Genomic DNA, 13,032 nt, shown 5'->3' with positions numbered 1-13,032 from the left:
ATTGTCGACAGGAGGCATATATGTAGCCCATGTTTCTGATGCAGTCTGGACAGAAATAATATGACATGGGGGCGCTGTTTCGCTTGCTCGGATGCTTTATCTGAGATTGATGCAACTTTCTGTCGGGGCGCGTCTCGGTTAAATAAATTATTAATATTTAAATACTACGGTAGGGCGGTAGGGCGGGCCCAGGCCCCCAAGGCCCGCCCATAACGCCGGCCATGTGTAGGCTACTGACCTACGTGACTGTATGTGTTTTGTGAGGCACAGTTTCCTGTCAGTGAGAGGAAACACATGCAGCAAACCAGAAAAGTGGATACACACACACACAAACGTTCACACATAAGCCTACTTATTGCATTTTCTCATTGACACACAACAACACTCATGCACACCAACATAATCACATCACTCTATTCTACTAAGGCCATGATTCAATCCTATCCGTGTAAGATCCACGGTATAGTGCGCGTGACATTTAATGTTAATTTCCGATTGAACCGACATCTCCAGCATTTACCATGAACTTTTTGGGAAAATGCCTTTAAAAGCGCTGTGAATGGAATCTTGGACTGAAACATGTGGAAGGATTAAAGAGCTCCTCTTCTCCCGTTTTAACCTCAAGTGAAGCCTGTGAGAATGAAAGTGTGTACACACGTTTGTCTGTGTGTGGTGCGGCTGATGGAGAATTTTAAGAATAGCCTACTTTTTTTAATTGAATGTAACAACTAGCCCAATGCCTTTCCATAATTAGATGTCAAGGAGATTTCACACACACACAGAGAGAGAGAGCACTCAGACTGTATGTGCGTGTGGAGGAAGGAACACAAACGCCTCCAGGTGCTTGCCAAGAAGGTGACGTCAGTTGGGCCCGCAAGTAGTCAGAATTACAATATTACTGTGTGTGCGCGCGCAAGCGGTCGCAGAGAGGAGGAAAAGCGTGTTTACACAGACGGCCGAGAGTCTGGGGAATAATGCGCAAGAGGAAGTGAGCCGGCTCTATGTCTGCGCGCTCCGACTTCCTGCTCTGAAGAAGGAGAAAAAAACCTCCGGATCCCCTTACAGTCTCAAGCGCCGCAGCCCAGACGGCATCAGCATGGAAAACCAGCGCATTATACGGAATTCTCTTTAAAAACATATACGGAAGGAAAGTAGACGTCTAACACCAGGGTATGTGGAGGCATGCTTCTCTAAGATATTCATATTCACTTTATTAAACCAGGATAGTCACTGAGTTTGAGTGATGATGACTTAGAAGTAAACTCTGTACCAGAAAATATAGTTTGGAAATATGATATAACTCGGTCATCACAATGAACTTGAAATTTAGGGGACGATAGTCGATAGATGCTGGTAGTATATCCCCGATTTGTTACGCTATCTTGGCACACATGTATACATTTGCGTAAAAAGTAGGTGTTTCCTTCTATTCATAAAAGTACGATATTAAAAAGTTACATTTATTTTCGTTTTGATGTTTGCTAACATTGGGCTACTCTGTTATTCACACATTGGATGTCAAACTCAAATCGCTCGGGTCTGTCACGGTGCTCAAGTCTGGTTTTCTCGCGCAATTTCTTGTTTATTGTGATGCATTTGGCAACTCAAAGTAGCTGTTGGTGTGAAAATGCTCATGGCCCTTTAAAAACTATAGTAGACTTTCTGGTTTGTCTGGACTCAACAGACTAATTGCCATGCGCTTCCGGATTGAAACTGGCAGCAGACAACATCTTGAAAATGAGTCATGGGGCTAACAAAGAACCGTTTGAGTGTTCCAGGCTCTCCAACACCGATGATTCTGCACAGACCCGAGCCCGGCGGTCCACCCGTGATAACCCATACTTTTTTGAGACTTTAGAACGTCTATATGCGGCGTTTGGTACCGACCAGAGGCATTATATAGCCTATGATGTTTTATGATATCACTGGTGGTTGAGCAGTACGTGCTAGCGACAGGAGCGCGTAGTATCGTTGTTCGATACTGGAGAAGCCTGTCCAGAGGACCAGCTGTATGATTTATGTCTCTGTGTCATAACACTGTTATAAGATACTAGAAACTCCCCATCAACAAAATAAATCATCCCTACCAGAAGCTACAAGTAGTGTGTGTGTGTGTGTGTGTGTGTGTGTGTGTGTGTACCTACTTGTCCAGGAGGAGAGACACTGCTGTGGGCCTATCATCCCATACAGTACAAATAAATAACAAGGACATATTCAATGCTGCAATAAAACATATGTAAATCTATGGTAACAGTATTTTTAGTTGCACCAATCCAGTGTTTATCAGGCAATGCAGAGTTGCATGTTTCCTTACTATTGCTAAGGATATCCCCAAATGAACAGATCCTGCTGTTTTGTCTCTGAGCTTGGCTAGTTAACCCTTGTCACTATGGAACATCAAAGACTAAATCCATCATGCATCATGCCACAGCATGTCCTGGGGGAGACCCAGAGTACATACATGTATGCAATGCATTCTCCATATGTTGTTGTGGAATAGGAAATGGGTGGTGTGTGTTGCCGTACCAGAGCGAGGCGAGGAGGAAACCCGTCCATTTGTCCCAACTGTGAGGTCCCTGTGTTTCCGATGGTTCCCGGTGACAGGAATTCCTACCTTTGAGTTGGGACTGGTCTTTCCCTGGGAAGACGCCCTGTAGCAGAATGAGAGGAAGTCCTCATTTAGACAGCTTTATGGTCTCCCATCACACACACACACACACACACACACACACACACACACACACACACACACACACACCTCCTCAGGAAACGGAGCCAGAGTGGGTATTCACCTTTTTCCTCTCCTGGATGGTCTCTGGAGGAGGAAGGAAAGCAGGATACTCTGTTCAGTTTTTTCAAACAGACAAGGGGAATGTGTGTGTGTGTGTGTGTATGGGTGTGTGAGAGAGTTAGAGGGAGATGGAGAGAGAGAGAGGTACACAGAAAGTTGTCTGTGTGGAGTGTGAGAGAGACGGACAGTGAAGTCAAGGTAAATAGTGTCGTTGGGCTGTGGCCTGTCTTCGCAGAGGGGCACTGACCACATCCTCTCGTCACCACGGAAACATCCTTAGCTCCACCCATCTGGCCATAGTTGGCAGCACCAAGTCCCTGATCTCTGACACAATCACACACACACTTGAACTCTTTATTTTGACCTATAATGAAACATAATTACTACTAAGAAGCACACAGTCACAAAGCACAGCGTATGAGTGAGTGAGTGCAAGTGACCGAGTGTGCATGCGTGTTAGTGGAGTGGCATAGAGTTTGAGTGGACAAGCTTCTCTGACTTGTCTGATGTACTAAAGCTGCCAGGCAGCCCCTCATTCACAAAGAGCTGCTGTGTTGACCCGTCTTCTTATCATTTAGGCAGCCAGCCAAGCTCTCCAGTGAGTGAAAGTTTTACACAGCCACTGGTGTGTCTCATTACATATGCAGTAATGGCTTTTATTCCCCACTTCAACATATTGTAATATGAGATGTATGATGTCGCTGGCTGGCACTTGGCCCCATAGGCATACATATGTTTATAGGCAGTACATTGGTTGGCACCGGATCTGGCACATGATGCCAGGAGTAGCATAATACTGTGACTCCAGTGTCTGCTGTAGTGATGATCTAAATGTGTTGTTGGTGTGTTTTCTGTCTTTATGGGTAGGATTTTTATGGTGCAGGAAACGCCTTCTAGGTTCGGGGCGGAACATGGCGGAGGCTTTTGTACTTGTTGTACTTGGAGTACAACTGACGATGATGGCCTCTCTCTCTTTCTCCCTCTCTCTCCAGTCATGGAGAGTGCCATCACGTTGTGGCAGTTCCTGCTGCAGCTGTTATTGGACCAGAGCCACAAGCACCTGATCTGCTGGACGTCTAACGACGGGGAGTTTAAACTGCTCAAGTCAGAAGAGGTGGCCAAGCTGTGGGGCCTGAGGAAGAACAAGACCAACATGAACTATGACAAGCTGAGCCGCGCCCTGCGTTACTACTATGACAAGGTACAACTCCCATAGATTACGTTGGCACTACACAAACACCAAACACACGCCTGCTGGTACGGACGACAAGGTACACCAACATTGTATAAACCCTTCACACACATACAGTGAGTTGAGAAATCATGTAACTAAACAAAATGAAGAAACTATACTATGGAACTAAGATAAATTGTATAAAGAATGATAGTAAAAAGCTCAGGAGTACTTTAATGAAATGTGATGCAAAAAAGCAAACTCGGCTTCATCTTTCATTAAGGCAGATAGCTTGTTCATCACAAAACCCTTTGATATTGCCAACCACTTTTAATATTTGTTGTTGTTGACAAGATTAGCAAACTTAGGTATGACATGCAAACACCAAATGCTGAGTCTTCCTATTCATGCATAATGGGCCAAATAATGAAAGACAAGAACTGTAGTTTTGAGTTCCACAAAGTGGGTATGGAAGGGTGAAAAATGGTTGCTATCTATAAATAAGGACAAACCAACCGGTAGAGACAACCTGGATGGTAAATTGCTGAGGTTGGTAGCGGAATACATTGTGACTCGTTTGCCACATCTTCAATTTAAGCCTAGAAGACTGTGTGCCCTCAGACATTGAGGGGGGGCAAAGGTCATTCCGCTACCCAAGAATAGCAGAGCACCCTTTAATGGTTCAAACAGCCGACCAATCAGCTTGTTACAAGTGCTTAGCAAACATTTGGAAAAACATTTGATCAAATATAAAGTTAATTTACAGAAAACCAATTAACAACAGACTTTCAGCATGCTTATACTGATGGACACTCAACATGCTTGGCATTGACACAAATGACTGATGGTTGGCTGAAAGTAATTGATAGGAAGAAGATTGGGGGAGCTGTTTTGATAGACTTCAGTGCAGCTTTTAATACCATTGATCATAACCTATTGCTGAAAAAACATAGGTGTTATTTGCATCCTCTGCCTTATTATGGATTGAGAGTTACCTATCTAATAGAACAGAGGGTTTTTGTTAATGGAAGCCTCTCTCATGCAAATTCAGTTGAGTGTGGTATACCACAGGGCAACCAGCTAAGGCCATTATTGTTTTCTATTTTTACAAATTACCTTCCACTGACCTTGACTAAAGCCTGTGTGTCTATGTACGCTGACGATTCAACAGCATACACGTCGGCTACAACAGTCAAATAAATAACTGAAACACTTAACATTGAGCTCCAGTCAGTTTTAGAAAGGGTAACTAGCAATAGGCTGTTGCTAAATATCTCAAAAACGAAAAGCATAATTTCTTGGGACAAATCACTTGCTCAACCTCATTTAGTTATTTTATTGCGTAATGTGGCTATTGAGCAAGTTGAAGGGACTAAACTGCTCTGTGTAACCCTAGATAGCAAGCTGTCATGGTCAAAACATATAGACTCAATGGTTGCTAAAATGGGAAGAGGTCTGTCCATGATAGGGCGTTGCTCTGCCTTCTCAGTCGACCAGACGTGTCCTACAGGCCCTAGTTTTGTCGCAACTGGACTACTGCCCAGCTGTGTGGTCATGAGCGGCAAAGAAGGACATAGGTCAATTGCAGTTGGTCAAGGCAGCATGTATTCACACTTGGATGTACACTGATGGAAAGTTGAGGAGAGATTGACTGCGTCACTATTGGTCGTTATGCGAGGTATTGATATGTTGAAGGTACTGAACTGTCTGTTCAAGCAGACAGTTCAGTACAACAAGACATGCAACCAGAGGTCTCTTCACAGTCCCCAGGTCCAGAACAGAGGCTGGGAAACGCACAGTATTAAATAGAGCCATGACTAGATGGAACTCTCTGCCACCACAGGTAACTCAAACTAGCAATAAACACATTTAAAAAAAAATAAAAACATATAAATAACACCTGCACAAAGGGGACTGTGACAAGACACAGCCATTTTATATAGATATATATTTTATTGTGATTTGTATTATGTTTTAGACCTAGATATTGTGTGTATATACTGATAATGTTCTGTACTATGTATTATGTCTTGTGGACCCCAGGAAGAGTAGCTGATGCATTTGCAGCGGCTAATGGGGATCCTAATAAATACCAAATATCTCTACTCAGCATGAACATGTCTGTACCAATTCTACAGGTCAAACCACCATATAACATCACGGCATGCATGTTAACATTACACTGTTATTACTGTATAATATATGATGCTTAAACTCCTCCTTCCCTCTTCCTCTTCCAGAACATCATCAAGAAGGTGATTGGCCAGAAGTTTGTGTACAAATTTGTGTCCTTCCCCGAGATCCTGAAGATGGACCCCGCGGCGGTGGAGATGGGGGTGCGGGTGTGTGATGAGGCTGGTGGGGCCCTGTCAGAGGGAGAGGGGGATGAGGAGGGGGTGAGGGGTGGCCCCCCAGGGAGGAACGAGTACCTCCACTCAGGCCTCTACTCCTCCTTTACCGTCAGCTCCCTCCAGCATCCCCAGGACCTCCTCCGCCCCCCTGATTTACTCCGGCCAATCAAGGTGGAGCCTCGACATGATCACCATGACGACAGTGGCACGGTGATTCGCTTTGTTCAGAACCGCAGCCATAAGGGCGTTGCACTGCCGGTGGTGTCTCTGCCGTCATCCCCGCTCCCTTCCTCCAATGAGGGCTACTATTCATCCAAACCTTCCCCAAGGCTAGCCCACTCCTCGTCCTGCTCCTCCTCCCCATCACACAGCCCCACACACACACTCTGGAGGGCACGGAGCCCCGCCCCTGAGACTGACGAATTAGAGCAGAGCGCTCAACCCCTTAACCTATCATCTGGTCACAGAGATCGTGGCCAGGCCACACCCACACCAGAGAAGAGGGGCTTAGCCAATAGCGTCCCGCCAAAAACCAGGAAGCCTAAAGGCCTGGAGATATCCGCACCCTCCCTGCTCCTGACAGCCAATGACATTGGCTCTATCGCCCTCAACAGTCCTGCACTGCCCTCAGGGTCCCTAACACCAGCCTTCTTCACTGCACAGGTCAGTACCACCCTCACTCACAATCTTTTCCCAGGTTAGCCCTGAACACAAACGCATTCACTCGCTCCACCCTCACCCTCTGTGTGCGCGTGCTGATTTATGTGTGTAATGACATTTGGGGGAAATACATGACTTATCCCTGAGTCTCTCTGGAACTGTCTGTCCTTACCCTGAAACAGGCAGGGTAGGGAGAGGAGAGTAGAGGGAGGGAGGTAAGAAAGAGTTATTGAGGAGAGACGGAGAGAGGAAATGAGGGAACGAGTGAAAGAGGTAAGCGGAAAAGAGGGAGTGGGTGGGGAGCGAGACTAGTAACGTGGAGAGAGGGAGGGAGAGAGGTAAGCTGAAGAGAGAGTGAAAAGAAGGGAGGGGAGAAGGAGAGAAGGGAGGGTAGGGAGGTCTGTAAGTGAAGCCATATGTTTCTAAAGCTCTTGAATCGCCGGCGTGAGGTAAGGGCTGTTGTAATACCACGGATAGAGAGATATATACTCTCTACCTAAAACTCCTATTTATTGGGCCACTACAAAACAACACATTAAAATAGCATACATCATTCCTTACCCACATAACCCCCCCCCCCCCTATAAGCAGATATATTAAGTCAGGAAGAGAGAGCAATAGGGAGGCAAGATGGAGAGAAATTGATGTCATATGTAACTTCTCAGCTGGAACCTAGTTTTCCAAGTTCTGTGACCTCAAGAGAGTTCCCAAAGTCAGCCTTGAACTCACTCTACCCCCCCTGTCCCCCCAAAGCAGGGTATGAAGCTCTCTCTCCCCTCCTGGTTCCGGTGTTTTACTAAAACAAACAGTGGCAGCACAGCAGGACTGAATAACCACAGGGAGAAATTACATCTCTGTGTTGTGTTCATACTCAGCTAGCTCATTTTACAGATCACCAAGAAAAACACCAACAGAACATTGAACAAATTGAAATCTCTCTCACGTTCTCCATAAACTCTTTGTTCTCCCCCTTTAGACTCCCTCAGGTCTCATCCTCACCCCCAGTCCCCTGCTGTCCAGTATCCATTTCTGGAGCAGCCTGAGTCCCGTAGGACCCCTGAGCCCCGCTCGCCTGCAGGGCCATGGACCCCTGTTCCAGGTAAGACACACACACACACTCTAAAAGAGAATAGAGAGAGGAGAAAGGAAAGAAAGAGTGACACCACCTGGAGTGAAGACTGATGGAAGGGAGTTGAGAGAGGGAGGGACAGAGGGGAAAGTTGTGGGATGGGTGACAGAAAGGGGGAGGACAGTATAGTATTTATATGCTTGTTCGTACTGAGAGGGAAAGGGCTCCACTCTAACTGGTAGACAAAGGAGGGATAGTGAATTCTGACAGTCTGAGTTAGAAGTTTGAGCTACAACTAGGGTTGCAAAATTCCGGGAACGTTCAATAAAATCCCTTGTTTCCCGAAATCCCAGTTGGAGGGTCCCGGAACCAGGAGGGAATAAGCAGTAAATCTGCAATCCTCCATCCAGGACTTCTGGAAAACCAGATTTTATTTTGAAAGTTCCCTGAATTTTGCAACCTTTGCTAAGACAGAAGATTTCCCCCAAACAGCCTCATTTTCTCAACAACAGTCACATGACACTGCCGCTATTTAGTTCTGTGTGTGTGAGCGGTTCGCTGTGATTATACTTAAGTGTGTGTATGTGTGTGATTCACTGTGTGCATGGGTTTCAAAATAAGCTACAGATGTTTCCTTTCTGGTGTAGACCAGGAGTGGGGGGGCTGCTTCCTGCTCGGGAGGGGGGGGGGGGGGGTGATCAGGAGCCCCACCCACTCCCATCAGCCCTCTCACAACAGGAAGTGCCTCTCCTCCCATCGTCAGGAGGGATGGGCGTTAAAATACCTCGGCCACCATTTTAGGGAATTCTTAAACCCAGTCAGCGTCTCCAGAGTTACCCAGAGTTTGGGCTGGAGTTCTTTCAAAATAAAGTTATCATTTGTAGTAGTAGTACACATGTATAACACTAGAATAGGGATATAGATTAATGTACTTTACCTCAGTATAATATGGGGGGCATTATTATTATTAATGTGTGGTATTTGCTATCTGACAGTGGATCTCAGCAGTCTTGTCCTTTGTCCATCTGTCTGTCTCTCTGCCTGTCTGTAGTTCCCCACCCTCCTGAATGGGCCCATCTCCTCCCCCCTACTGCTATCCCACAGCCCACATATGTCCTGATCCTCCTGGAGGACAGTACCATACCCTACTGGACTCTACTACCAACTGGACCAAAACAGGCTTAAATCAGGCCCGACCAGAACAAATATGCCCAGTCCACGCATTTTCAAATCCTGGACCCCGACACAGCAGGACTCGAGGCCAAATGTAGGTTAAGCCAGCAAAAATCAGGACACTGCTGCAAACCTACTGGATCAGCCTTTAACTGCGTCAATATCATTGACTTGAAGATACATTTTCTTTATCTTAGTTTGTAAACTTTCTTGTGTTTAGTTTGGATCTCATCCATCTTGAAAACATTTTCTATCCCATATTTATCCACTTCACAATGCCAGAATGCTGTCCCATGCATTGTACCTTGTCAGCCCTTTATCAAATGCCTGGCGTATGGTTATAACGCTTTATAAAAGAGACAGGGCGTGGTTATAAATGTTTGTATCATTGTATAGTGGTTGATATGTTCATTTGAGGCTGTGAACCTGGTTGTATTGTTCTGGTTAAGTGTTTTTCTATGGTTTTGTATTGTATTACACTTTATATGCATTATTACCTTGTACCGGCTGTGCCTTCTCAAATGTAAGACTTATGTAAATGTTTTATTTTCAAGCTTTAAAACGTTTTTTTTTTTTATAGACGAAATTCCAGTTCAATATTGAACAGCTTTTGGTTATTTGTTTTTATAAAGGAATTGATACAAATGTATTCTCAATGATTTGCTATTTTTTTGCGGTCCGAGAGTCAAGTAAAAATGTCTTACACACGGTTTTAAATAACCATGAAGCATTGAATGCTATTCAAGAAAACCACAATAAAGACAAGGACAAGTGTATTTATCAAACAGACTAATTTTACTGTGATGGTTATGAGAAATAAATAATTACAGGACAACTGTCAGTGTTCCAGAGAGGTTGAGTTTACACCACAGCAGGAGTTCCATATGTCTGGCACACACACACCCTAGGTAAGCTCAGATCATTTTTAAACTTGAAAAAGTACAGTATTACAATATTAATATACATCACTGTCAGCTGAAAACACACACAGCGGCTTGTTAAGTCTATTTAAAATTTCAATTTGAAATGTGTACAAACGCTGGAAAAAAGAAACTTGAGGTCCAATGCAGACTGAAACAAATATTTTTTTCTCCTTTGAGAGGCGAAGCTTCTGCCCCTTGACATGCCACACTGACACTGTATTCACAAGGAGAGGTCAAAGACCAAAGGTCAAACATAGAAAACAAAAATCTCTTAATAATACTGTCAAATCAAGTCAGCCATTTTAAAACACCAGTCATCCTAGTAGTGCCCTGAAATCATGGTACAACCCCACTCCCATGGCCAGCTACAGAGAAGAGAGCCATTCAAAAAACTAGAAACTGCTTACAGGTTATTGATGACGCACAAAAACAACCAGTATTGTAGACCTCCAAAAGGCAAGAAGAGAAAATGTATATCTTGCATACAAGAACTTAAGTCAAGACCATCCTGGGGGGGTCAAGACCATCTAGGGGAAACGGAGGAGGGGTGGGGACTGATGAGTTCCTGTGGGAGGTCACATCACTTCCTGCGACGCTCCTGTGTTTCTCTCCTCCTTAATCATCGCTTCCCTGTTGCCATGACAACCGGAGAGGGTGACCAGAAATGTCCTGGGGAGTCAAACTCCACCTTCTGCTGTGGTCCCATTCGTTGGCTAAGAGGCTCTGAGGGTCGTTGTGCTCTTCCAATGACTGGACCCCATCTCAACCCCATTTTGACTCCTTCCTAAAGCACCGTCTGGCCCCTGAAATGTTCTAGGTCAAGGAGATAGGAGAGGGAGGCTGGGAATTGCTTCGGTTCAGAGGACAGATTTCCAGTTGCGGACCAGACACTCCCAGTCCAGTCCCTCTCTCCCAGTTTGGACTGGTATGGTCTCATTTCAGTTAAACACCACCATCAGAGGAAGCTTGAGAAAGTACTTGAGGAAAGAAAAATGCTAAAAAGGCATTCAGTCTCTGAACACCATGACATGCAAAACAGCAAAGTTAACAGCTATGATAAACAACATCGAGATCATCAGTGGAATCATAATAACCATAATTCATCATTTACAATAACAATAGTAACCTTAGCGACTTGTCGGTTGTGCATGGTGTCTGAGTTCACATCATCATATACACAAACTGCGTGTTAAATACAGACAGTAGTAGTATAGCAGCAAAATATACCCCCCCCCACCCCCTTCCATATCTTAAAATAAATAAACGTAGTTCATCTCTCCCTCCCCAATCAACTCCAGACTCACTCACTCTATGGGGGTGGGGGGGGCTCATGCGAGAGGGAGGAGGGAGGGAGGAGGGGGCTCTGTCCCATTCAGTCTCATATCAAGCGAGAGTCCGTTACTATAGCAACAGGAAAGAGCTCCACCCAGGAGCAGAAAGTCTAGAAGAGCATGCTCTGTCTTCTGTTCTTGCTGTTGCCTGGAGAGATGGAGTGGATAAAAGAGAGAGAGAGAGAGAGAGAGAGAGAGAAGGAGTGTTCCATGTATGTCATAACAGTTATAAAGCTCCAGGTGAGGTGTGTGTGTGTGTGTGTGTGTGTGTGTGTGTGTGTGTGTGTGTGTGTGTGTGTGTGTGTGTGTGTGTGTGTGTGTTTGTTTTATACACACCTGACTCTAGGTTTGAGGAGTTTCGATAGCCAGGGTCTCTCTGCAGTTGGATATCCTTCAGAGTGAATATTGATACACCTGAGCGAGAGAGAGATGGAGAGCAGAGAGAGATTTGTAATTATGTGTGACTATCTCCAGGCCATTCAGAGGACTAGACCATCCCCAGGTTTAGAGACTCACTCTCGTGCAGTGTGTGGACCCGTGCCCCCAGGCTCTTGAAGTAGGCCTGCTTCATAGCTTCATCTGCTGAGGTCCTCTCCTTGGACTCGTACTGGAGAGGAGGGAGACCAACAGTTAACACACTACACTGACAGTAAAGCAACAACAAAACAGAATCAGTAAGGCAGAAGTGTCTACTGTGCCCCCTGTTGCTATTTTATCAGTACTGCATGCCAGTGATTCAGAGTATAACTGCGTAGGTTACACAGTGTGTGGAAAATGTAGACAGAGAAACTCACTTTCAGAAACGACAACACCAGTTCAATGCCTTCTGTGTCCAGCCTGAAAAGGAGATCGAGAATCACAGGGTTTACTGTCAGTCGGTGATGACTGATGGGAACTTCAGAGGAAGGAAGTGAACAGTTGCTTCACCAAAGTTCCACAGGATTTCCTGCCTCCTGCACTGACTAAACGCATTCACACACCCACACAGAAACGTGCGCTCTCAAACACACTCATGGACGCGTGCGCGCGCACACACGCTACCTGGGTGCATGGTTGATGAAGGGCTGAGGTTTGTATTTGGGGAAGTTGTAGGATTTGAACTCGTCGACGCCAGAGATCCCTGGCCAGCTGTCCTCTGATGGCGTGCCTGAAGAAATAAGAGAGAGGACAGTCTTTAGATAACGCTCTATCAACGTTTAGTTAACGCTCAAATAATGTCCCCATCAGCAGCAGCATGTCTGAGGACTCTCCTCCTTATTTAGAGAGTTCTGTGGGTGTGTGATCGTCCATGTAGCAGACACTAGGTGGCGCTAGGTCAGTTAGGCTGTAACATCCAAATCAGGCTGTACTCTGTCCTCACCCAGCAGTCTGAATATGAGGTGGAGCTCGTCCTCTACGGTGGAGCCAGGAAACAGGGGCCGACCTGCAGCCATCTCATAAAATATACACCCCACACCCCTACACACAGAGAGAGAAAAAAATCACACACACACATCAAAAATAGAGGCTATGGAGTAGGATGAAGGTGTTAGGATGTATAGCTCTTACTCAAAGTTTATG

The 13,032-nt window shown here is 45.4% G+C and overlaps 2 protein-coding genes across 6 annotated transcripts in view; one reads left to right on the top strand and one right to left on the bottom strand.

The window, feature by feature from the left end:
* Positions 1–931: 931 nt before the first annotated feature.
* Positions 932–10,007, top strand: LOC139534053 (ETS domain-containing protein Elk-3-like). 2 transcript variants are annotated; one of them, XM_071332718.1, is made up of 5 exons: positions 932–1,170; positions 3,784–3,992; positions 6,206–6,979; positions 7,953–8,075; positions 9,097–10,007. In XM_071332718.1, exons 2-5 carry the CDS (start codon positions 3,786–3,788, stop codon positions 9,163–9,165), a joined length of 1,173 nt encoding a protein of 390 aa, XP_071188819.1. In that variant the 5' UTR covers positions 932–1,170; positions 3,784–3,785; the 3' UTR covers positions 9,166–10,007. The 2 variants fall into 2 exon arrangements, with proteins under 2 accessions (XP_071188819.1, XP_071188820.1); XM_071332719.1 differs by lacking the exon at positions 932–1,170 and adding an exon at positions 5,729–5,808 and having other exon boundaries at positions 3,856–3,992.
* LOC139534052 (cyclin-dependent kinase 17) overlaps positions 9,995–13,032 on the bottom strand; it is a 45,799-nt gene continuing 42,761 nt past the window's right edge. For 3 of the 4 annotated variants that reach the window (XM_071332715.1, XM_071332714.1, XM_071332716.1), the window contains 6 exons: positions 12,833–12,930; positions 12,514–12,619; positions 12,267–12,309; positions 11,989–12,079; positions 11,809–11,886; positions 9,995–11,620 (listed from right to left, as the gene is read on the bottom strand). In XM_071332715.1, the coding sequence (XP_071188816.1) occupies positions 11,583–11,620; positions 11,809–11,886; positions 11,989–12,079; positions 12,267–12,309; positions 12,514–12,619; positions 12,833–12,930 (454 nt within the window). In that variant the 3' untranslated portion in view covers positions 9,995–11,582. The remainder of the gene's footprint in view (positions 11,621–11,808; positions 11,887–11,988; positions 12,080–12,266; positions 12,310–12,513; positions 12,620–12,832; positions 12,931–13,032) is intronic. The other variant, XM_071332717.1, reaches the window with a different exon arrangement.

Source organism: Salvelinus alpinus, chromosome 11 (assembly GCF_045679555.1).
Source record: "Salvelinus alpinus chromosome 11, SLU_Salpinus.1, whole genome shotgun sequence".
Taxonomy (NCBI): Eukaryota; Metazoa; Chordata; class Actinopteri; order Salmoniformes; family Salmonidae; genus Salvelinus; species Salvelinus alpinus.
Note: the sequence above shows the minus strand (reverse complement) of the source record. Positions and strands in the feature narration are given on the sequence as shown.